The sequence below is a fragment of the Eriocheir sinensis genome, chromosome 12, assembly GCF_024679095.1.
Source record: "Eriocheir sinensis breed Jianghai 21 chromosome 12, ASM2467909v1, whole genome shotgun sequence".
Lineage (NCBI taxonomy): Eukaryota > Metazoa > Arthropoda > Malacostraca > Decapoda > Varunidae > Eriocheir > Eriocheir sinensis.
The window spans coordinates 18,272,153-18,298,351 of record NC_066520.1 but is presented as its reverse complement, the minus strand read 5'-3'; the positions used below and the strand labels follow the sequence as shown (position 1 = coordinate 18,298,351).

Genomic DNA, 26,199 nt, shown 5'->3' with positions numbered 1-26,199 from the left:
GGGACTATGGCAAAGCGGGAGCCAACGCTAAAATAGTCACACCAATCTGTTTTTCCCATAGTCGACGATACATAAACGGCGCAACGTAGGCTGAACAAGTTATACAGCACCTAATATTAACACGATTACCTCTTAAGCATTTTTCTTCCAGGGATGCGGACCAGTTTGCTGCGTCAATTATTCTTCTGTTTATGAGCCTTGGATTTTAAAACATTTGATAAAGTCTCTCAATATCCAGACCCGTTTTTTTTTTTTGGGGGGGTTATACACAATTATGGTGCTTTTTTTTTTTTTACAACAAAGAAGACAGCTCACGGGCACACAAACAAGGAAACAATAATAAAAAAAAGCCCGCTACTCGCTGCTTAGAAAGAAAGAACAAACAAAAGAGACACGGCTTCTCGGAAATCGTTTGTCGGTCGTGCTCTCGAGAAATAAAACATCCGTGCTCCATTTTACTCTAGTTTCACCTGAGCATATATTTAAAACACACATACGGTTCATCTACAACAGGGATAAAGTATTGCCAGAAAAAATGCAGCAGCACCAAATCCGCTTAATACGCTAACTAATTCACCTGCTGCAAAATGTTCTCTCACAACGCAGCACCAATCAGTTAAAAATCAAAGGTTCGACCATTTACTGTTAACAAAGAGCACGAAAAAAAAAAAGTTAGCGAATATTTCATACCTCGACGAGCGGACAATTGAATCATTTTACTCTTTTATAACTCCAACACACGGCCCGTTCTGTTTGTTTTTGTATCGTTTCGTGTTTTTTGGACAGAGCGCGCTAAAGGATTGTAAGGCCTTTGTGATGCCAGTACATTTTTGTGATTTAATATCATCGAAACGGGTAAATAGATAATACACTGATTTTTTACCCATTAACCCGTCCGTTGCGATTGGCATGGATTTCGCCTTCACTGGTGGCCGGGTAACATACACTCCTAGGTCTTTCTCTGCCTCTGTGGTGGATAGTGGAGTGTTTCCCGTATGGTATTGGTTTGCTGGATATCTCCTCCCAAGGTGCAGGACTTTACATTTTTCTTCATTGAATTGTAGCAGCCACTTTTTGTTCCACTCCTGTAGCTTGGTGATGTCTTCTTGTATGAAATCCGCAGTCAAGGGGTTAAGCCTCAACAGGTGTACATCCCGGTGACTAACAGAGGTGAACGAGCCAGGTAGATCAGGTACAGCCACACGCAGAAGGCCCAGTGGGAGGAAGGAGCTTGTGGATGATGCAGTGTCGGATGACTCGCCCCACCAGCAGATCAGATCAGGTGTGGTCCCGGGATATGCCTTTGCAACGTCTCCTGGATTTCCTTTTCTGTTCATTCAGTGTCAATGTTCTCGTGCGTCAACTTTAAATTTCTTCTTCACTTTTCACTTGACATACTTTTCGCTGATTTTGCACTTGCGTTTTAGTCTTCTGAACTCTTTGTCTTTCCTTCCAGAGTTTTTATTCAAGTAACTTTTTCTTTCTTCTATTTTATTTATTCTATTTATTTATGATGATCAGCACATCCTATCCACGTCACATTATGTTTTTACTCCATCTTCTAACTCCCTATTCACGTCACACATGTTCTTAATACCTCTTCTAAGCTTTTAACGTCACACAGGCTCTTAAAATATAGATCCCACACTTGTCTTATTTTTTTACAACAAAGGAGACAGCTCAAGGGCACAAAAAGGAAAAAATAATAAAAAAAAGCCCGCTACTCGCATACAGTTATTCCTTTTTCTAACCCCCTTCACGTCATTCATGTTTTTACTCATTCTTCTAAATTATTCCCACCTCATGTCACAGACTCCTTGGTTATCTCTTCCTGTGGACCATCAATAATAAGACATAACGGATACAGCTAAGAGACAGCAGGGTTTATCATGCTCTAGTTAATTAAAGACAAACTTCTACTCTTCTAACTTATTTCCATCTCAAATCACAAAGTCTTTGGTTATCTATTCCTTTGGACCGTCGGTAAAAGATATGTACGGACTCAGCACCAAGATATCAAGGTTTTTCATGCTCTTTTCTAGTTAATTACAGACAAACTAATACTCTTCTAACTTATTTCCACCTTACATCACAAAGTCTCTGGTTATCTATTCCTGTGGTCCGTCAGTAAAAGATATGTACGGACTCAGCACCAAGATATCAAGGTTTTTCATACTCTTCCCTATCTAATTAAAGACGAGGTGCTAATCTTTTATCTCTAGTCTACCTTATATTACTGGCTTCTTGGTTATCTATCCCTGCGAACCGTCACTGATAAGACAATGGACCCAGCAAAAAGATATCAAGGTTTTCCATGTTTTTTTCTTTCACTTTTCATGTAAAGACTCAATATTACTCTTCTAAAGACGAGCTACTAATCTTTTATCTCTAGTCTACCTTAAATTACTAGCTTCTTGGTTATCTATCCCTGCGAACCGTCATTGATAAGACATAACGGACCCAGCAAAGAGATATCAAGGTTTTCCATGTTTTTTTCTTTCACATTTCAAGTAAAGACTCAATATTACTCTTCTAAAGACGGACTACTAATCTTTTATCTCTCGTCTACCTTATATTACTGGCTTCTTGGTTATCTATCCCTGTGAACCGTCAGTGATAAGACATAACGGACCCAGCAAAGAGATATCAAGGTTTCTCATGTTTTTTCTTTCACATTTCAAGTAAAGACTCAATATTACTCTTCTAAAGACGAGCTACTAATCTTTTATCTTTTGTCTACCTTATATTACTGGCTTCTTGGTTATCTATCCCTGTGAACCGTCAGTGATAAGACATAACGGACCCAGCAAAGAGATATCAAGGTTTCTCATGTTTTTTCTTTCACATTTCAAGTAAAGACGCAATATTACTTTTCTAAATCTCGTATCAGAGCACCTCTTCTCACGTAATTGACTGCTCTTTCGGCCACCTCTTCGGACTCTTTACAGGAGAAGCGAGTAGCGGGCTTTTTTTTTATCGTCGTTTCCTTTTTTTTTTGTGCCCTTGTGCTGTCTCCTTTGCTGTAAAAAAAAAAAAAAAATCTCGTCCACCTCACATCTCACGCTCCTTGGTTACCCGTCACTCTTGGCCGCCACTGATAAGACGTTTAAGGACCCAGCTCAAAGACATGAAGGTTTCTCACACTCTTCTTTCCTATTATCTTAAAGCCGCGATGCTACTTGTCTTTTCAGGGCTTCGTAGAGTGTTTGAATGTAGGTCTCGATTCCTCTCTGCTGTGGATGCTCGCTTGACCTGCCCCCTGCGTCTGGTTGGTGATAGATTACATCGTACGGTTGTGACATTTCCCAGGCATATTTTTACATCATTTAATTAGCAACATTTTATTTTCAGCGAGGCAAATAATAAATGTATAATTTCACCGGTCTTTCGTCATTACATTTGAATACATAACGATAAATAACCGAGCGCTGTTGTATTGCATTACGATGGATATTATTACCGACATTATTATTAGTATTAGCATCATTATCATTATTATTATTATTATTATTATTATTATTATTATTATTATTATTATTATTATTATTATTATTATTATTATTATTATTATTATTATTATTATTATTATTATTATTATTATTATTATTATTATTATTATTATTATTATTGCAGTCACTTATCATTCCTTATCTTACATCAAACATCATCATCAGTTATTTTTCATGTTACTGCTCTTGACCGCCACATCGCAAGCGCCGCATGTGATAAGAGCCGCCAACAAGGGACAGCAAACTCCGTAGAAAGAAACAGTTACCTTTCCATAGCTCAATAATCTCCACCGAAACACGAAAAAAAAGGTGATTCTCCACACTTCAAAGGCTGCAGTTTCTTGGCACGTACGATTCAACCTAACACACATGCTGCACTTTACTCGGCCTTACTGCATCACGGAGACTCATCTACACCCAGCGGAAAGTAGGTCAGGCAGGCCCTACATTTCCTTATAACAGAGAATTCCACAACTAAAAGGCAGTCTTATCAAACACAGAAATATCCAACACGGCCACCTTTTATTATCTTATCACACACACCACACACACACACACACACACACACACACACACACACACGCAGCTGGACACAATACAATACTCACCCCATCGGTCATCATCCCTCGGGGCCGGCACGAGATAGTTCCCGGAGGTACCGCGGGCCAGCAGCACCAGGCTCGCCGTCACTGCCACGCCGACCCACATTCCAGCAGTGCCACAGGAACGCTAAAGCAGTGCGCGGCTCGTCGGGCACTGTAGCAGCATAGCCCGAGGTGGCGGCGACACAATGCTAGCAGTGACGCCTCCACTCCCACCTGCAGGGAAGGAGAAAGGAGAGTTTGTAAAGCTGTCTTCCAAACTATAACTTCCTAAGACCTTGCTAATATGAAATAAGAGGGTCAAGTTTTAATTTCGCTTCTTATTTCTAAAGTTTGTCGATTCAACTGCTTATCTCAGACAGGGATGACGCCAACGCTCGCTCATAAAGTTGGGATATTACGTATTAGGATTCCATTCACCACCACACATCGACTGGAGCACCTCGCGTGTTCTTACTTTCTTCTAAGGATTCCATTCACCATCACACATCGACTGGAGCACCTCGCGTGTTCTTACTTTCTTCTAAGGATTCCATTCACCATCACACATCGACTGGAGCACCTCGCGTGTTCTTACTTTCTTCTAAGGATTGCATACACCACCTCACATCGATTGCAGCCCCACGCAAGATCCTACTCTTTTCTGACTCATTTCTACCTTATATCACAGACTCCTTGGTTATCTATCCCTAGGGACTGTCACTAAAAGACATTACAGACATTACGGAAAATAGTGGGTTTTCCTTAGATGATGGACAAGGATGACCGTGAGCCGCAAGAAACTGACTATTAGCGATGTTTAGGAGAGTGAATTAAAGCAAAAAATTATCTTGTGATGCGAAAGCCGTTACAAGAGCAATCCAACGCCTACCACTGGACTGGACTGGACTGGACTGGACTGGACGTTGCTTGATTAAAGAGAGATCCATCAAGGACTAACACGTATAAGATTCCGCTGCTGATTACAAGGTATGACCACATATCGACTGGAGGGCCACGCGTTAACTTTTGTGGGTCTTGCCTGGATGATGGACATGGATGACCGTGAGCCGCGAGAAACCGAGAGTTAGTGGTGCTTAGGACGGTGATTTAATGCAAAAAATATCTTATGATGAACTTCTGCTTCACTAAAGGGCGATATATCAAGCACAAAGACGTTTAAAATTCTCGTGCCTCTTATAAGTTCAGAGCGCACGCACATGGAAAAAAAGTAAGTACACATAAGACATAAATCCATAAACCATTTTCGTCGGAGTGAGTAGTGCGGAAAGATCTCTAGGCAAAAGAGTAACTATATATGATAACTTAGTGGCTGATATCCTTACAGGAGGCATTATAGTGTTTTATGTTAATGAACGTATATATAATTCAAAGGGAGGAGTACAGTACTGAAATACAACTATGCCGGTATAGCTAATTCACCTCATATACTAGACAATTATATCTGCAATGGTGGTTATTATTATTTTTTTCCGGTTGATGGTTTATATAAATGAAGAGGTTAAACACAAAACACGTCTGTCCAGTTCCCTTTAAAAATATCTAATGGTATCCTTAATTAAAGACACATGCCTCGTAATTTTAGAAAAGAAAGGTTTCAGCACTAGCCTGGTAAGAAAAGATAGTGTTCAGTTCTCTGTAGCCCTACCTGGAAACTATTTTCAGGAGAGCTTCCAGTGAACTTAGAACTATAATGAAACCCAAGCCGGAAAATCAATAAGACCTCCAAGTGTGTGTGTGTGTGTGTGTGTGTGTGTGTGTGTGTGTGTGTGTGTGTGTGTGTGTGTGTGTGTGTGTGTGTGTGTGTGTGTGTGTGTGTGTGTGTGTGTGTGTGTGTGTGTGTGTGTGTGTGTGTGTGTGTGTGTGTGTGTGTGTGTGTGTGTGTGTATTAATCTATTTGTATTTACCAATTTGTAGTCTACCGGGTCCGAGCTAAGCTCTAATAGTCCCGTCTCCAGATCTACATTTATCCAGCCTTTTCTTGTGTGTAATTCACCATGGCCTGATCACGAGTTGGACTCGCTTTCACCAGGACCTCACACAACACCCTCCCCATCCCCCTTGCTCCAGGGGGGACAGTAAACACTCCTAGTCAACGGAAAGAATCCGGCCTGAGCGGGGCTCGAGCCGCCGCCTAGTTTTTCAGTGAAGCCTTGGAGCGCGGCGCTCTAACCGATTGAGCTACCGGAGTGTGTGTGTGTGTGTGTGTGTGTGTGTGTGTGTGTGTGTGTGTGTGTGTGTGTGTGTGTGTGTGTGTGTGTGTGTTGCAGGCACACGACCCACGCCAAATTTAAACGAAAAATACAGCAACATTCGTCAGAGAGGAAGCACTCGATGTACCAAATAAATATAGGTGCAAAAAGAAGATATATCAGAGAGTGCGTTCGTTGGTTTGTGATACGAGTCCATCCTCTGTCTGCTCTTTCCATAATGCTTCAAGGTACGTCAAGGTATTTATGAGTCTTTAATGAAGGACAACTAGCTCTTAATTACAACACCTGGATTTTCACTGGATGGAGAGCTATATTTTGCATTACCTATATTTCCAATTCAAATAGAGACAAAATATCAAAGGAACGTAAAATTGGATTCCCTTTTCGTTATTAACTGATAAAAAACGAACTAAATAATTAAATCCTTCATTCAGGAAGATAAATTTTAATACTCGTCTAATAGGATTGAGACATGGAACTTGACAGGCAGAAACGAGTAAGCTATCTACAGGAACATACACAGCAAGAAACATCAACATAAAACACAGCTAAGATACATCAACACAACTCTCATTCTTTCCATACTCGTCTAATAGGATGAGACATGGAACTTGACAGACAGAAGCGAGTAAGCTGTCTACAGGAACATACACAGCAAGAAACATCAACAGAGAACACAGCTAAGATACATCAACACGACTCTCAATCTGGACCTTATAAAAAAAATGCATTAGATATCATTTGAAAAGGTTTGACTTTTTCCAATCTCTCTCTCCATCTCTATCCTTCAACCTGATTACTACATTATTAAGACTATCCTCGGTATCCTTGTTCAGTTCCCTTCCTCCACTTCCTCATCATAACAATATGGTCGAGATTTGAGTCTGCATCTGTTAACGTATTAATCGGACAGCGACAATTGCGTTCCCTCTCCATTGTTCACGTCTGTTGGTCAATCTGTCTATTTATTTGTCTCCTTGTATCTGTATGTTGGCCTAAACTCCACCTCCCTCTCTCTCTGTCTATCTATATATCTCTGACTATCTATCTCTATCTACCTCCCTATCTGTCTACCAGTCTGTCTAGTTATCTATTCCTCCTGTTTACCGTCTGTGAGTCTTCTGCACAAGACTATTACACGTTCCCTTCTTTGTACCTGTATCACTCCGAGACCTTTCATTGTACGCGGCAGCCCAGGCGTCCAGCGTTACAAAACAAGGCTAACGGGGCACGATGAACTCAAATTACCTCCCTGTTTTCCTTTCTTCTCGAGTTCCGGCAGTTCGGGGAATAGCACAGACGCACGGTTTATCTCCCCCTTGCCGACGGATCAATAAGCATCAGAAAATACACGGAGAAGGCAATATGTACGGTCACAGAAGTCATTATTTTTCGTGGCGGCAAAGGGGTAATGGATACACGTATGCACGACCGATGGAGAGTCAAAGGGATGGCAGTGCGCACCAAGCAATACGTCATGAAAGCTTTTGATATAATGAGAGAATGAATGATTTAAAAACGCGCGTGGTTAGAAGAAGAGAAAGAAGAGAGACGTGAGTTTTGAGGTGGAAATGGGGGAAGATGTGTGTGTGTGTGTGTGTGTGTGTGTGTGTGTGTGTGTGTGTGTGTGTGTGTGTGTGTGTGTGTGTGTGTGTGTGTGTGTGTGTGTGTGTGTGTGTGTGTGTGTGTGTGTTGCAGGGACACGACCAAAGCCAAATTTAAACGAAAAATACAGCAACATGAATGAATGAGTGATTTAAAAACGCAAGGATCAGAGGAAGAGAAAGAAGAGAGACGTGAGTTTTGAGGTGGAAATGGGGGAAGATGTGTGTGTGAATCAGAATCGAGAGAAACAGGGGAAAAGTCGAAGATACGGAAGAGATAACAAAAGCAATGCAATCTTACATTTCACCGACTATCAAAACCTTACGAAGACTAGAGTAACTAATCTCTGTATCAACGAAGCAAGCCGTTTTTGTGTTATTTATATTTATTTTTCACATTTGTTGCCTTTTTTGTATGCCCTTGAACTGACTCCTCTGCTGTTAAAAAAAAAAAAAAAAACGTAGGTGACTTTTCATATTCCTAGTACGAGTGCATGTGTGTGTGTGTGTGTGTGTGTGTGTGTGTGTGTGTGTGTGTGTGTGTGTGTGTGTGTGCTTCCTTATATACAACTGGAGACCGATTTCTTAAGGATGAGAATTAATTTTTTCTTTTTCTTTATTTTCTCAAACTCGAGTGCAGGTGAGACTTTATTAATCCATTTCCCGAACACTTAAAGCAATATTGTCTGGAGAATCGTGGAAATGACAATAATAACGTCCATATTCTTAACGGATTAACTCCTCCTTAAAGACAATTTCGTTTAATACAATTCAACGCAAGAAAAAAAAGTCATCATGTATTAGGGTCCTTTTATCTATATCTTTCTAGCACCTAATTGTTCCCAGTGGCATTTTTCTTTTAAGTACCATATATATTACTCATGTCTTTCCTGCACTCCCTTTTTTTTTCTTTTCACTTTCAAAATCTAATAATCTTCCATGTATAAGTATTAGAATCCATTTGATGTGTCGGTTTTAAGTGGCAACGTTTGGTTTAGGGCATCCGATCACTTTTCATGTCATCTGTCAAACGTTTCCACCTTCAAAATCAGTCACACAATATTCCACTTACATATTGAAAACCTCTTGATATGTCATTTAAGTAGCAACGTTTTGTTTTAGCGAATCCGATAGTTTTCCGTGTCTTCTGTCAACGTTCCCGCCTTCAAAACCAAAATCAGACAATATTCCAAGTATTTAAAATCCTCTTGATAAGTATACGTCGTTTGAGTACCAATGTTTTGCTTAGCGCACCCGATCGCTTTCCTTGTCTTTTGTCGATGTTCCCGCCTTCAAAACCAATCAGCAGAGGATGCATGATTTATGGTTTGTTTGCCGCTAACACAAAGGTCATCAAACGGCCCCGCGCAGGCACCCGACCGCTATTCATTAGGGCCAAGCACACCCTCACTCACGGGGCTCGGCGTCTATTTGTGCAATGTATCTAATCAACCCATCTGACGCTTGCTTCTCTTTCTCTCTTTACCTATCCCCTTCATTCATTATTTATTTATCTATTTGTTTGTGTCAATCTATCCATCCATCAATCTATCTATGTCCATTTATCTATCTGCCATCCGTTGCAAGCTTCTCTCTCTCTTTATCTTTCCCCTTCACTCCCATCTATCTATTCATGTGTCAATCTATCCATTCATCTATCTACATATCTATCTATCTAATCAAATCAACCCATCCGTCGCTTGCTTCTATTCTTTTTTATATCTATCTACTTCCCTCACACTATGTATCTATCTATCTATGTATCAATCTATCCATCTATCTACGTATCTATCTATCTGTTTATCTATCTGCCTCATGGTAACGCTGATAATTATGAGATTGTGTGAGGAGGGGAAAGTCCACAGTCAGTCTTCGCAGCTTCTTTCAGTATATCCAGAAACCTCCTTGAGTCTTTTCGTGTGTCGGGGTCACCTAATAATGCACCTCACTGCCGCTGGTTCACACACACACACACACACACACACACACACACACACAAAGTTTTCGTCTACATACTCGCACTACATTACAGGTTTTGTAATGCTGGGTAATACGAGAAGTAGTCTTGTCAACCTACCCAGCGCTCGGTCTGAAGTGGATGCTGAGGCTGAAGAGAGATGAGGCAGCCGCTGAATACGATGGGGGAGTGTTTATTCACTTCTCTAGCTTCACATTTAAACAACCTCTTCTCCGCTATACAACAAAGTGCATCGTAAACACAGCCGGTAAGCGCTCTTTCCGAAACCACGCTCTACGGTAATATGTATCCGTGAAACAGTATTATCATGTCACCAAAGTTTCCTTCGCTCGGGAACGGCAGTACAGGAGGAGGAGTCACGACCTTCCCCCGCTGCGAACAGAGGTAGACTGGCGGGGCGAGCTGACGACGGGGCTGGCTGCCTCCTGCTCTTCCTCCTGCCCTAGCTTTACCTGCCTCTCACCCGCGCAGCAGCAGCTTTTGTTTTACTAGTTATATCTCCTTTTCTTCTTGTTCTTCTGGGTCTTGTTACAGCTACATTTCCTTTTCTTCTTGTTTTGGATTTGTTCTTTTAGTTATGCCTCCTGTTCTAGGTTTTGTACTAGTTATGCTTCCTGTTTTTGTTCTACGTTTTGTTCTACTAATTATACCTCCTCTTTTTCTTGTTCTGGATTTTGCTCTCCTATGTTGTTCTACTCTATACCTTCTTTTCTTTTTGTTCTTGATTTTGTTCTCCTAGTTAGTCCTCCTTTTCTTCTTGTTCTGGGTTTTGTTCTCATAGTTATTCCTCCTTTTCTTCTCGTTCTCGATTTTGTTCTCCTAGTTATTCCTCCTTTTCTTCTTGTTCTGGGTTTTGTTCTCCTAGTAATGTCTCCTTTTCTTCTCGTTCTTGATTTTGTTCTCCTAATAATGCCTCCTTTTTTCTCGTTCAGGGTTTTGTTCTCCTAGTTAGTCCTCCTTTTCTTCTCGTTCAGGGTTTTGTTCTCCTAGTAATGCCTCCTTTTCTTCTCGTTCAGGGTTTTGTTCTCCTAGTAATGCCTCCTTTTCTTCTCGTTCAGGGTTTTGTTCTCCTAGTAATGCCTCCTTTTCTTCTCGTTCTGGGTTTTGTTCTCCTAGTTATGCCTCTTTTTCTTGTTGTTCTGGATTTTGTTCTTCTAGGTATGCCTCCTTTTCTTCTTGTTCTCGATTTTGTTCTAGTTATTCCTCCTTTTCTTCTCGTTCTGGGTTTTGTTCTCCAAGTAATGCCTCCTTTTCTTCTTGTTCTGGTTCTGTTCTCCTAATAATACCTCTTTTTCTTCTTGTTCTGGTTACACGTCTCTATGATAACCGCCAAAGAGCACATACGTCAACAACAAAAACTGAAGGCATGGTATTTTCAATTAGATATATTAGTTTCCACGAAAGTTTCCCGAAAAGACATACAATTAACCTGTAGCGACTCCTCTCACAACTACAAAGAGAGTAAAAAAATCAACAGCCATTAGGTGAGTTGTATCCGTCGCGAGTAAATGAAACCCACACTATTTTTTTTTGTCATCCCTCATCATCAGCCTCTTAGTAATCAGAGTCGTTGATCCTAATGGGGCGCATCGAGTTCCGTGCCGCCAACCGTCACGCCACACATTGTTTCTGGCGGCATCTCGTTGAAGGGCGGCACAGAAGGGCGCTGCGGGAAGGTGCAGTGCCGGGGTGGATAGTATGTTCAAGGTTAATTGCCCACAGTTTTTTTTATCCATCACTGTATTAGAAAATTCCTCCTCTCTCAACCAATATTTAGCTATGATACTCTTACATTCTGGTCTCGATCTTTGCATGTTTGTGTTTTTTTTTTTAGTGAGTGTGCGTGTGTGTGTTTGTGTTTGTGTTTGTGTGTGTGTGTTTTTTTTTTTTTTTTTTTTTGTGTGTGTGTGTGTGCGTGTGTGATGACAGATGCACTCACACCGTTCCTAACACCCTCAGCACAGTGTTGGTCCACTTTACACACCGATCGCAGACCTCAGCAGGTGTCGGCATGCCCCTCGACCAGCAGGTGAGGGAAGACGCCTTGCCCTCACCTGCTGCCCGCTCCTGCTAGCCACCACCCGTCGTTCCCTTCGCCCTCACCCGCCACACCCGCTCATCGCCGCCGACCACGTCGTCTTCACCCCCCTCCGCCGCCGCCGCTGCCGCCGCCGTAGTCGTCCTAGCAGGTAGGCGCAAGGCCCTAAACTCCTCGCCTCCCTCTTTACCCGTCGACCACTACGCTGAAATACATCCTCGTTTGGAACACTTTCTATGTAAATTACACCATTTTAAGCGAACGGTAAACGTGATATCGGACGCTGAACGTCATCGCGGCCCCTCACGGTGTTTACGGTGCGACAAACAACAGGCGGGGCGACACGCGCCGGGCGGCTGCCTCTACCAGTCACGGCGCCCGCGAGGCCCTGCTGCTCGCGGCGGTCGGGACAAGGTGCGGTGCTCTTACCAGTCACTATCTGGCCGCGATAGGTCCAAATGTAGAAAAAATCTGGCCTCTAATACAGTTTTTGACATTGAAGCTCCTGTGGCCGCATCTGCCAATTGAATAGGAGATAAAAGTATTATAGAGATGGTGAAGATGCAAGGCTACTGGAAAGCTTCATTAGTATATTGAGAAGTTGGAAGGTTGTATGCATAAAACATTTTAACATCAATATCAATCTATATGCTACAATAACAGACGCATGGGAATACCACTTGATACACTGCCGGGTGTGAATCATGGTAGCACAGTGTAGGTGAGCTAACTCGGCGATACCAGGCCGAGGATACTTTATGACGCGAGTGCCTGGCATGTGCGAGCCGCCATGCAGGGCCCAGGCAGCGGCAGGTGTGAGCGCGGCGGCGTAACTCTCCCCGCCGCCTGCCGCTCTGCCACGGCCCGACACAATGTGAGCCAATTAAGCGGGTCCTTCCCGCTGATCCATCACCGCCCTGAGTCAACACCTCCCGCCCTGCAGCAACACATGGGAGCGGCCATTCCACTGCGAGCTGTCCACACTGCGAGGGCTTCTGCACTCTCGATCAGCGCCCACGATGGGTCGCTATGAATGATTCAATCTATGTGTTCCAGCTTTGGTGAATGAAACATATGTCTGATTATTCATCAAGCCATTGATTTCAAGTTCTATTTCAAATATTTTCCCGCAGCACAGTGACATAATTACATGTGACTTTTTGAGGTTTAAGAAAAACAGTCTTCAATTGGTCGGTTGGCCTATACGGGGAAGATCCTATACAAATATCAAGACCTGTTCTCCCAATTCATCAATTCATCTATCGTAATGGCACTCACCACACGAATATCAAACCTCTTATACTTGGCCACCGGTATCTTCATAAACCAATGCTTGCCTATTTTTTAGCTGAATCTGAATATATCTAACTTAAACCCATGAATACGTGTCCTACCCTACTCTTTAACAACCAGAACCTTATTGACATCACTCGTATTAAAGACCTTCAAAAGCCATGCACATTTATATCATCCATTTGACCCTTGCTCGCTCGGCCACACTCGCGTTGGTTTACGCGTGAGCACACCGTACAGGCGTTCCAGGCAGCGTCCAGCGTGGCGGAATGCACGGCCCACGGCGCGTCCTTCCCTCACGACAATCGATTCATACACACGGAATGCAACGCTCGCTCTCTTGCCCTCCTAAATTATAGTTAGTTTATTGACCAAAAAGTGCAAATTTATAGTATACAGTGAAAGGCACAAAACTCCCATTGGTCCAAATAAAGAAATATACTTTAACAAGCTTGAATCAAAATACTATCACCAAAATATTATTTTAACACATACAGAAGCTTGCCTGAAACCTGTCTGATGAACGCACAATATATCAAGCACTCTGCGATGTGCATGAGGCAAATATCAAGAAGACTTCGTAGACATTAGATCTAAACATAAGGTATACAAAGACGTCTATTTGGTCAGTCTTTTTTTTCCAGCAGAGGAGTCAGTTCAAGGGCATAAAAAAAGATACCAAATGTTAAAAAAAAAAAAGCCCGCTACTCACTGCTCCTAAAAAGAGTTAGAGGAGTGGCCGAAATATATGACAGTTCATGTTACAACTGAATGAACTGAAACATTAAAGGTTCGATGATGACCTGAAGCAATGAGATTCAAATACAGGAATGATATGGCAAAGAAAACATAGCAATTTCCATAATGGCAATTGCAAGATAATGTGATATCAGAGGAAAATTATTACCGACTGGAGGAACAATAACTTACTTTTTATCCAATTTCTTTACCTGGTGGTCTGGTTTTATGTAAAATTTATGTACATAACGAGAGTGTGTGTAGTGCCGTGCGTGGATGCGTGTTTGTACAGACGTGTGTGTGTGTGGGTGCGTGTGTGCGTGCATATCTGTGTAGGCCTAAAGTGATTGTATAGATATGTGTGTGCGTGTGTGCATGTGTATATATGTGTTGCCCGCCTCTGACATGCTCGGCGCGTGCAGTGAAACAAATATCTTTTTCGCTTTAGAGACAAAAGAAGCGTTCTCATCTATTTCTACGTGTGTGTGTGTGTGTGTGTGTGTGTGTGTGTGCGTGCGCCATAATTTCGAGTGTTGGAGGCATCGACAGACATACCAGCCGGGAAAAGAAGCAAACAAACATATAAACCAATCAAACAGACATTCCGATACAAAACCTGACATGCACACCCTTAAAACCAAACACACACACACACACACACACACACACACACACACAACCCCTCTCACCTCCCCATCACACACACATATAGCCGACTCTCCCCACAGCCACAGCCCCCGCACGGCACACACATCGGAGCCCCACACTGTGAATATTCTCCTCTCGGCCACAAACACTTTAGTCTGGCGCTGACCTGGAAGGCGCGAGAGAAGGCCCCGCCGAATGGATGTGCCTCACCGCGCCTGGACGTCAATAGCGCCGACGGAACCTCTGGCGGACGGGCGCGGCGGGCTCCTCTAGACTCCATGTGATTATCTTATTAGTTGTATTCAAGCTAGGAAAAGTAAAACAGGGAGATTCCTATTCGTCTATATGTCTAAATAAGTTCGTCACCTAGGTACAGATATTTGACAAGGCTTTCGTAGGAGTTTCGAGCATTTCCAGGGGTAGTTTTATGACTCTGGTTGTAGTCTGGCCTTTCTTCTGTACCATGAGCCTAAAAAAATCATTTAGGCCCTACTGATCTCCTTTTTGGCCCTTGAAATTAGCTGATATGAAACGCGGATGCGTCAATGGATACCAGCCTTTCGTAGCCATTCGTAGCTTTTCGTAGGCTTTCGTAGGAGTTTCGAGCATTTCCAGGGGTAGGTTTATGACCCTGGTGGTAGTCTGACTCTTCTTCTGTACCATAAACTTAAAGAAAAGTCATTAAAACCCGACTGTCCTTTTTGGCCTTTGGAAATATTTGACCTGAGATGCGGAAGGGTCTGAGAATGCTAGATTTTCGGACGCCTTTCGTAGCCTTTCGTAGGAGTATTGAGCATTTCCAGGGGTAGTTTTAAGACCCTGGTGGTATCTTGACCCTTCTTCTGTACCGTGAACTTAAAGAAAAGTCATTAAAACCCGACAGATCTCCTTTCTGGACTTTTCGGAAGAGTTGCTGGTGTAAGAGGCGGAAGCGTCTGAGAACACCAGCCTAAAACATTTGACTTTGCATCCCTGTTAAGCCTCGTGTCATGGCGGGCTTTAGGGGATACCTTCCTCAGGGTAAAGGTTATGAAGTGCAGTTTTCGGGATAGACTTGTAAAAGCTGAAACACGGTGGCGCCGCCGCTCGGAATTCGCCTTTCATGACATGCAAATTTTATCGCAACACTAAAAAGAATCCGAGGGAGCAACATAACTTCCCGGCCAGGGCCACAACAGCTGCTCACTTTTGTTTTGTGCTTCGAGTTCTTCATTTTTACATGGGTCAGAGGGAAGGGAGAGAAAGAGAAAGGGAGAGAGAGACTGAGAGAGACTTATATATTCGAAATCGGTTAAATCATTCATTATATTTAAAAATACCTCACAGTACATTCTCGGGCCTTCCCTCATGCCTACGACTTGCCAGGGGTCTCGTCTCCGTCTCTTCGGCATGTTGTGGTAATATTTCACCCTTCCACCATCAATAGAGGACTCCTCTCCAGCCGAAATTGACCTCTCTGCTCTGCCTTTTTTTTTTTTACGTCGCTGCCTATTGCGTCGTTAGGCTTTTACACCGATGGGGACCTGATGGTCGGCCCAGCCCGTTGTGGCGCAGGCGAGTGTTTATAGTGGCGCCAACTTGTTTTGGCTCATACTGCTCCCCGGAGCTCATCTTTGAGCCTCTCTTTGGAGAGGTAATCTTGAGTCCGGGTAGATAGGTGGTCCCAGCTGTGTGGCGGCCAGGATTCGAACCCGCGTCCCTCCTGGATCTCCCAGACGCGGCGCCGGCACGCTAACCACAAGGAGCAGCGTTATCAGGCTTCGTGTTTGTTTTTCATCTGCTTCCTTTACTCTGAAAAAGAATTTCCCGAGAGCGCGGTGCTGGAAACCCGTATGACTCCAACTTATCAACTCGGTTTTCTTCAATTAGCAAACAACGCGCAAGTATGGAAGGGAGTTGAAGAGCTGCTGCGGATTCAACCTTACAATCCGACGACTCACGCCAGCCCGCCACTCACAACTCACAAATTACCACGGACACAAATTCGTACGTGCGACGGCCACAGAAAAACCGTAACACACGCACCGAACAATTTGAACCCGTGCCAAAAACGAAAATTTTACAACTAAATAATTATTGCTTGTAAAAACCCGTATAATCCGTACACAGTAAAGATTGCGTTTGCACCGGAATACACACACACACACACACACACACACACACACACATGCGGGCATTCAAACACTGCAGTTGCATATTTCGACATTTCACTCCACCATTCCTGCCCTTCATTTTCGCCCGGCAGTAATAAAAAAAAGTATTTATATGATTTAGCCCTCATAGCCATTAGCCTTCCCTCTTGCAGTAAAAACGCCGAAAATTAATGCACTGTGGGAATATGTATTTAGCAGTAAAGTTAACAGTGTGTGGCCGCCAGCGCAGAACAAATAACCAAAAGAGCATAAACTCTACACGGTGCCAGCGTCAGCCTCCTCCCCTTCATAATCCCTTCGGCGCGCGTGACGAAGCAACGGTCCTATGCTGGATGGGAATGGCGGGTTACAGGAGATAAAGGGGCCATAGTAAACCAAATAATGCCTTTCTGTATATCTTTTTATCACCCGGAATGAGGGGACGGTAGTACATAGCCAAATAATGTGTTTTCCTCTACTCTCAACACCTTTTAATGTATCTTTTTTAACACCTGAAATTAGGGGACCGTATTAATTAGACCAAATAATGTGTTTTCCTCTACTCTTAACACCTTTTTGTGTATCATTTTATCACCCGGAATTAGGGGACCGTTCTACATAGCCGAAATAACGTGTTCCTTGAATAATAAATACCTTTCTGTATATTTTTTTTTATCACCGTAGAACAGCCAAAATAATGTGTTTTCCTCTACTCTCAACACCTTTTTGTTTATCTTATTAACGCCCGGAAAGAGGGGACTGCTGTACAGAGACTAAATAACGTGTTTTCATCTACAGTAAACAACTTTCTGTATAACTTTTGAACACCCGAAAATAGAGGACCGTAGTAAATAGCCAAAATAATATGTTTCCCCTGTAGTCAACACCTTTCCATATATCTTTTTAACACTCGGAATTAAGGGACCGTTGTACATGGCCCCTATATAATAAACAACTTTCTGTATATCTTTTTTTCACACGAGATTAGGGGACCGTAGTACATAGCTATGGTAACGTGTTTTTCTCTATGTTCAACACCTTTCTATATAGCTTTTTAACGTTCGATATTAGGGGACCGTAGTGCATTGGCGAAATAATGTGTTTTCATCTATAGGAGAAGTAACTTACAGAGGAGTAATTCTATCCTTCAATAAAAAGAAACAGAAATGAATTAGTAACAATGACCACAATTTCTTTATCTCCACAGAGCAATATATGAGCGAAGACCAACAAAATGAGAAATAGAAAATGGAACCTAACTGAAAATTCTCAAAAAAAGTAACTTGCAGGAAATAATTCTAGCCTTCACCAAAAAGAAATATCTATGAGCTAGTAAAGATAACCACGATTCCTTCATCTCCACAGAGCAATATATGAACGAATACCAAGAAAATGAGAGAGAGAAAATGGAACATAACTGAAAATTCTCAAAAAACGTAACCTGCAGGAAATCATTCTAGCTTCCACCAAAAATAAATATATATGAACTAGTAAAAATGATCACGATTCCTTTATCTACACAAAGCAATATATGAACGAAAACCAAGAAAATGAGAAAGTGAAAATGGAACATAACTGAAAATTCTCAAAAAACGTAACCTGCAGGAAATCATTCTAGCTTCCACCAAAAATAAATATATATGAACTAGTAAAAATGACCACGATTCCTTTATCTACACAAAGCAATATATGAACGAAAACCAAGAAAATGAGAAGGTGAAAATGGAACATAACTGAAAATACTTGAAAACCGTAACTTGCAGAGGAGGATCCATCACCAAAAACAAACAGAAATGAACGAATAAGAATGACCACAAATGTTCATCTCCAGAGAGCGAACGAAAACCAGGAAAACAAGAGAGAGAAAATAGAGCCCACCTGAAAATTCCCAAAAAACAGGTACTTATTCACAGAAGGCATTGCGTAAGAGAGCAATTAACCTCTGGCCGGAGGTGTGCCCGCGGCCCCTCCATTAGCCCATTACCTTCCCTCGGCGCTGATGGCAGAAAGGTAATGTGCGAACTAACGATCCCCCTTGGTGTGTGTATGTGTGTGTGTGTGTGTGTGTGTGTGTGTGTGTGAGAGAGACCCACACACACGCACACGCACACACACACACACACACACACACACAGATCGACCTTTCCCCCGCGCCACACGAGGTCACGATAAGCTCAGCCACTATCACGGAGCTTCCCTTTTATCAACATTCACCCCCCACTAAAAAAAAAAGACCCCCCCAGACCCCCTCCCCCTCCCCCCTCCTCCCCCTCCCCCCACCCTCTGCCAAATTTCATGCGACTGAGCTCTGTAAAATTAATTGAGGTGCATTCCGCCACTGCTCGGTGTGGTCAGCGCTGGGTTGGTGCCATTTCATTAAATTTTATTTAGTATATTTTGTTTTGGGGTTATAAAACGCAAATGTTCGCCACCCGTAACTATGAGGGACTCGAGGGACAGGGAGGGAGGGAGGGAGGGAGTCACGTCGCCCTGAATCAAATACTTCGCCACATGGAAACATAAAAAAAAACGTAGGTGTCGCACGTCATAAGGAATATTGTGCTTTATAGACGTGCGGCGGCAATGTAAAAGAAAGTTTGTGCAACTCTGCCATGCTTGGATGGACTGAAAGAGAAAAGAGGGGAAACATGCAACGCACATTCAGGAACCGCGAAAGAATTTAATTGGTTTTCATGCTGACAAAATTACAATACACGTAACATCAAACCTTATAAAAAAATTACGATTCATAAAACTGACCTCTCTTCCGGCCACTCCTGTATGTGTGTGCAGGAGCAGTGATTAGCGAGCCTTTTTGTTTCCTTTGCTGATTGCCCTTGAGCTGTTTCCTTTTCCGCAAAAACAAAAACCATCAATTCTTTTACAAAATCGACATCTTAAACTTCCAACGATCTTCCTGTTTATCAACCAGACATCAATGACATCAATATTAAGACAAGAAAAAGCAAAGGTCCACATAAAACAAATAAAAAATGTATGTGTCGTTCAGGCGATCACTAAAGCACTCCGAATACTTGTGTGAAGCGTTGACTGCCATCGAATGAAAAAAATAACACTATTCTTTGCTTTGGTAGACCGGAAGTTTAGCTACTGATTGTTCTTTCTTTCCCAGCGCGGCCTTTTTTTCTCTTCTCATAATTACCCAGCGAAGTGCAAACACCGAAAGTAAGAATCCGCCCCTAGCTATGAATTCTTTGCTCATTATTCATTTTTCTTCGTTATCATACTTTAAACTATATTTTCGAAACATCGTAATACCAAACGTGATAATCAGGACGTATTTTTTCCTCATTTCCTGTGATATTTTTTCCTTCTATTTTTTTCGAAGCTTGATAAACGACCACCATTAGCCCAGATGGTTCCGTCGTGTTTGCACATTAGCGAAGCTCTGACCTGCGCGCCCTCCGCTCCGACGCCAACACGTCTATCCACTAAGGAAGAGCTACATTAGTCATCTTGATTTACCTACTTGGGCCGAGATACTCCACACACACGATTGGAAGTATATGATTAACCCAACGACATTTATAACCACTAATTCCTATCGTTGTTATTGTCTTTAGAATGTCCAGAAGAGCCTGTTTCTGCTATTCATCTCTTGACGCCTTTTCCTGCTTATTCTTCCCTCCAAAATGGCTATGCACTTTTACCTCTTCGTGCGAGCCATTAAGGAACCACTCAGACCTGCCATCAGACCTCTTTGCTCGGAACACTTTTGTTGTTATTGTCTTTTGCTATTCCTTCATCTCCTGACGCCTTTTCCTGCTTATTCTGTCCCAAAAAATTGCTATAGGCTTTTATCCCCTCGTGCGAGCCATCAAGGAACCACTCAGAACTCTCATCAGAACTCTTTGCTGGGAACTCTTTGCGTCATCCCCGTTTTCCTACTGTCCACCGCTCTCTTTTTTAACTTTTTCCCCCCTAGAATTTGCTTTCGCTCTCAAGGGATATTTCCTCTCCAGAATTGATGTAGTTTGCTCCCTCTCTTGCCAAACATTCCAGGTATTCTGCACCGTCTCCATCTCCTCTCCTCTCCTCTCTCCCTCCCTCTTACAATACCTCACCTGCATGTCGTCCCCCCTATGCCGTTTTTTATCTTTATCTTCCCTTTTCTTCCAGCAATAACCTGAAAACCACCGCTGCTGCTGCCCTCTCCCACCACCGCCCTCCCTCACATCCTCTCTCTTCACTTCCATCCATACCTCACCCAGGCCTTGTCAACCCCTCGCCCCGCATTCCAGTGTTCCAGCGACCCCCTTAGATCTCCCCCTTCCCTTTCCCCTTCCCTGTCAGCCTCTCACGAGTCCCCAAACCCATCACGAGCTCCTGACGACAACCATAATCAGAGTCAGTCACTCACAGGCTCAGCTCTTCTCGGAAACTCACGAGGAACTAAATTTTCAAGATGTCACCGAACGCCGTCCGTGTTTGATCGAGCGAAGAACTAATACTAAGAAGAACGGAGCGATGCCTTACCGACGTTGACTTCTCATGGTCTCAAATACGAAAGGAAAACGATATTACACCTTGAAAAAAACGAAGGGGGAGCCATAATAAATCAGTAGCAGTAGCATATAAATATCTTCATACAACCAGCGATAAATCCAGGGACCAGCGAAGCAAGGGAAAAGAATGATTTGTTATGCACACACACAACTTCTGACATCAATACTGCCTTCCATTACATAGTCCATTTCCAGCAAGAGGGAGAGCGGAGGGGAACTTGAGGCCGTTGAAGAGGGGAAAGGGAGGGGAAGGGAAATTAAGCCTTGGGGGACACGAGGGAGGAAAGGGAGAGATGAATACGAGGAAGGAGCATCTCTGAGAGGACTGAGCAGATTTACGGACGCAGGTAAAGGAAGGGAGGCTGCGAGAGAGAGAGAGAGAGAGAGAGAGAGAGAGAGAGAGAGAGAGAGAGAGAGAGAGAGAGAGAGAGAGAGAGAGAGAATAAAAGAAAGAGAAAGAAAGAACGAACAAAAGAAAGAAAGGAGAGAAAGAAAGAAAGCGGAGAAAGAAAGAAAGAGAGAAAAGGATAAAGAAAGGAAGAAAGAGTGAGAGAAAGAAAGAAAGGAGAAAAAGAGAGAAACAAACAAACAAACAAAGAGTAAGAGAGAGTGAATCCGAATAAAAAAAAAACTACTCACGACCCATTGTTACATGAAAGGTCACCTGCGAGGCATCACCTGATTCAATTACCTTCTTGTTTAATTATTCTTTTGTTAATTCATCAACGACAAAGAACAATAAAGAAAAGTGGCGGGTATTACGAGGAGAGGCAGGAAGTGAGGACCAGGGATTAGGAGGGAACAGACAAAGGGTGAATATATCTTTTGTGACGATTAAAAATAAGAAATGGACTTGATCATGTTAAAAAACGGATAACAAATGGCAGCTGAGTTAACGTAGCAGCAATCCAGGAGTTATACAAGCCAGGGAAAGCAGAAAATAACGCGGATGAAGATATTAAAATGACAAATAAGCGTAAGAAATGGACTTCATCTGGTTGTATGATGCTTAAAGCGGATAACAATTGGACGACTGAAACAACGTAGAGGAGCCCAGGTATTGTAGAAGCCAGAGAAAGCATAAAACAAGGCGGATGAAGATATTAAAATGAAAAATAAGCGTAAGAAATGGACATGATCAGGGCGTATCATGCTTATAACGGGTAACAATTGGATGACTGAAACAACGTAGTGGAACCCAGGTATTGTAGAAGCCAGAGAATACATAAAACCAGGCGGACAGATGGAATGAAGAATATTTAACAGGAGCAGAATTGAGAACGCTAACACCAGAGAAAGAATTGTAGAGGTCAGGGCAAAAATACCAGAGAAAGAACACCAGAGAAAGAACACCAGAGAAAGAACACCAAAAAAAAACACCAGAGAAAGAACACCAGAAAAAAGAACACCAGAAAAAGAGCATCAGAAAGAATTGTAGAAGTCAGGGCAAACAAAAAACAGGCGGAGAGATGGAGTTAAAAGTCTTTGGCGGAGCAGAATGGAGAACACTAACACCAGAGAGAGAAATGGACAACGTTGGGAAAGGGTTTTGTGCTGCAGTGGTCTATTAATGGGTGAAGATGACATGTTTTAAGAGGTTGTGTTGATTAAGTTAGATTACGTCGTTTTGTTGTCTAAGGTTGTGTTGGATGTACTCAAGACATCCCACGTCTTAAACCTGGTGGCGTCAGCAACCTCGCAGCTTCGTAATATTACTAAAAAAATAAACCAGTCAATATGAAAAGCAAAATTGGGTCTTGCAGTAAGTTAACTCTTGCAGTATCCCGTCAGGCGTGCGTCAGTGTGTGCAGTCGCCACGTCAGTCAATCAGTTCGCAATGGAACGTAAACACTTGGGCGAGCTGGGCTGTCTCGGGCTTGACAAGGCATCCAATTCAGGTCCAGGACGTGTTGGCTGGCCGAGCTAACCACGGCCTCTTTGTAGCCGACGGGAGTTCAATTTCCTATATATCATGTAGGGAATGCTGGATTTCTACTTGATCTGGTCTTGAAGATGACGAAAAATGTGTGTGTGGGGGGGGGGGAGGAGGGGCTGAATGTGTGTGCGTGTGCGTGTGTGTGTGTGTGTGTGTGTGTGTGTGTGTGTGTGTGTGTGTGTGTGTGTGTGTGTTTTCGGAGGCGAGTGACGTCTCCCCTCCGCGTCGTAATGGAGTGAGAATCTTGCCTTTGTTACTAAGGTTATTGGCGTCGGGCGAGGAAGGGCGGCGATGCGGAGGTGCGGGGCGAGGGAAGGCGGCGGCGTGCATGGGATGTGCTGAGACAGGGAGACTCAGGGCGGAGAGGGTGAGGCAGGAATGGGCACAGGGCGTCACAATGAGGTGATGAACTCCGGGGATGTGAGATGCATTACTGTGATGAAATCTAAAAGCATCCTCGGTACGTGAAGCAAAGATTTGGGGAGAGGAAAAGAAAGAGTTTACTGCAAGAACAAAGTGAAGTGACGACTCTGGTGATGAAGGGAATAGGTGGCGGAGGCTCTGAACGGAGAAAAAGGTTAACCGATATACGTAATATTTCCGATAGCGTTTTAATACACAAATGGATGAAAACTGTCGAATTAGATTACTCGGAAGAATTAAATAATATGCTATTGACCCGGATAGGAGCGATTCTGTTATGGGGACGATGAGTGACATGCAGCCGGTGGTGTGTGGGTGTGGGTGTGGGTGTGAGTGTGCGTGTGCGTGTGCGTGTACGTGTGTGTGTGTGTGTGTGTGTGTTCCCGCATGACCTGTGTTTGGAATGGAAACTTTTCGACAAGAAGTGCATTGGTAACATTTCTTTCCGGGGGCGAAGGAGGGGGCGAGGCGACATATATCTGTCACGCGGGTTTAAAGTGTCCCCTTCACAATGGGAGGGTCGGAGGACTGACAACGCTGACTGTTCGAGGTGGGAGAGGAACAGCTGCACACCGTAATGTATTAGACCGATATATCTCGCAGCGACACCTCGGATTGTCTCAGCCAACCCAGTACCCATGACGCTGACACTAAAGTAAAGATTTCTTCGCACGTTTTCAACCTTTTCTTTTGTTTCGGTTCACTAATGTTTCCGGTGACAGTGATGGAGGTTCTGTTGTGCGCATTTGTCACGAGCCCTCCACGAGCTCGCGTACTCCGTCATAATCTCTTCCCTTAATCCATCAGCGTCGTCCGTATCGTCCCTGTAACGCCCCTACCATGAATTAGACCTCATGAAAAATATATGGTTGGGCATCTTCTGTGGACGGTATCTAAAAAAATATTTAACATTGGCAGACGCAACCAAAAGAACATGATATAACTTTTTTTCGTCATCATTGCAAAGTCAGGAAAGATGATTTTGTTACTTGACTTCGAGAGCTTCAGCCTTTGAATTTAATCAGGTTTCCCGTCTAGAAATTATACTCAATTTGCAAAGTACATGACGGAATATTCAAATAAAACGATACTGCAATTAATGCAAAATGGGTTACAGAATCAAAGGATAATAATTTCAAGGGCAAATGAGCGAAACCGTTCACTGATACGGTCGTTTATCGCCATATTGCAGGGTAAGAAAATCAGTATAGTAAATCTGCAGCGACTCCCAGACCCATCAATCAAGAATAAAGAATTGTTCCGCCACGAGGGAGTTCCTGAAGCTCCAAGTTCTGAAGCATGAAGAGGAGCCCAACTCGGAAGCGCCGATCATTATCTTGACGTGGCACGGAGGCCGAGCGGCTGCAGCGTCAGGAGCACAGCAATCAATCATTCTTGATGAGGAAAACGTCGGGGCGTGAGAAGTTGGCTGCGGGCGAGTTACCACGTTGTTCACAAACGCTTTATCGCCTCCTGGCCAAAGCTTTACTGATGACCATGGACTTTGGGAGGAGGATAACAACAACATCATTATTTCACTACAAAATCACGAAGCAACGTTCCCAAAATACGAAATAATAATGTTATCCCAACCGACGACCGTGGATTATGAAACGATGGTATCCGAAACAACATTATTTTAGTATCTGCTTATGAAGAGACTTTCTTAAACAGAATCATTCAATCCCAAAAAAGAGCCCATAGCGTAGAAAAGTAAGACATACGGATGTGTTATCTCTTTCTTTCCCTCTCCTATAGGACGCACACCTTTAGGGAACACTGTTTTTCCTCAGCAACCACAATCCATGCAGGCAGACGGGAGGGAGGGAGCGGGGAGGGCGGGAGTCGGGGCTGGAGAGATGCTCGGTGAGTCGGTAGGAACATCACCATTCGAGGTCCTCCTGCCGCCCATCACAACACACTCTTGTTTTCCTTCTGTCATCAAGCAGGGCCGTCTGGGACACGAGCACCCCCACTGGTCACTCAGGCACCTCCACGGTCACCTTCAGACGCCCACACACTCCCAGGCGAGGGGGAAGAAATGTCTCACGCGTGGCTGAGGTGCATAGAAAGATGGACTCCGATGGAAAAGATAAGATAAGATTTTTCATATCGCTGCCATTGCAAAAGATGATTGGTGAGTGTGTGTTTGCTGCTTTGTTAGTGTGTATGAGCCTTAACTTTATTAAAAACCTCACACATAGAAACACACAAACATCAACTCACACATACACATGAAAAGAGGCAGACAATCATGTATAGTTCAGTGTGCCTCGATAATAATGACTGCGTTTTCTATGACATTATTATTATTACTGCACTCTGAAGGTGACGAATGGAGCATGTCAGGTTTAACTACTACATGAAATTATATTGTGTTCTCGCTCTCTTTCTCTCTCTCCTTCCCTTCCCTCGCGTCTCTTTCCATTCACACTTAAAGAAAAAAACTCTCGACAAAGGCATGGCAGAGGAAAGTACCCGCTCTGAGCCTTAACGTAATATGATATTCCGTAAGTGATGTCGTTTAATTACTTCGCGGAAAAGTGTTCAGTTCTTTTT

At 43.2% G+C, this 26,199-nt stretch overlaps 1 protein-coding gene across 3 annotated transcripts in view; it reads right to left on the bottom strand.

The window, feature by feature from the left end:
* Positions 1-26,199, bottom strand: part of LOC126997530 (uncharacterized) — a 134,349-nt gene that overhangs the window by 32,077 nt on the left and 76,073 nt on the right. For 2 of the 3 annotated variants that reach the window (XM_050858674.1, XM_050858676.1), the window contains exon 3: positions 4,118-4,327. In XM_050858674.1, coding sequence (XP_050714631.1) covers positions 4,118-4,217 — 100 coding nt within the window. In that variant the 5' untranslated portion in view covers positions 4,218-4,327. Of the gene's footprint in view, positions 1-4,117; positions 4,328-10,005; positions 10,280-26,199 lie in introns of those variants that run through there. The other variant, XM_050858675.1, reaches the window with a different exon arrangement.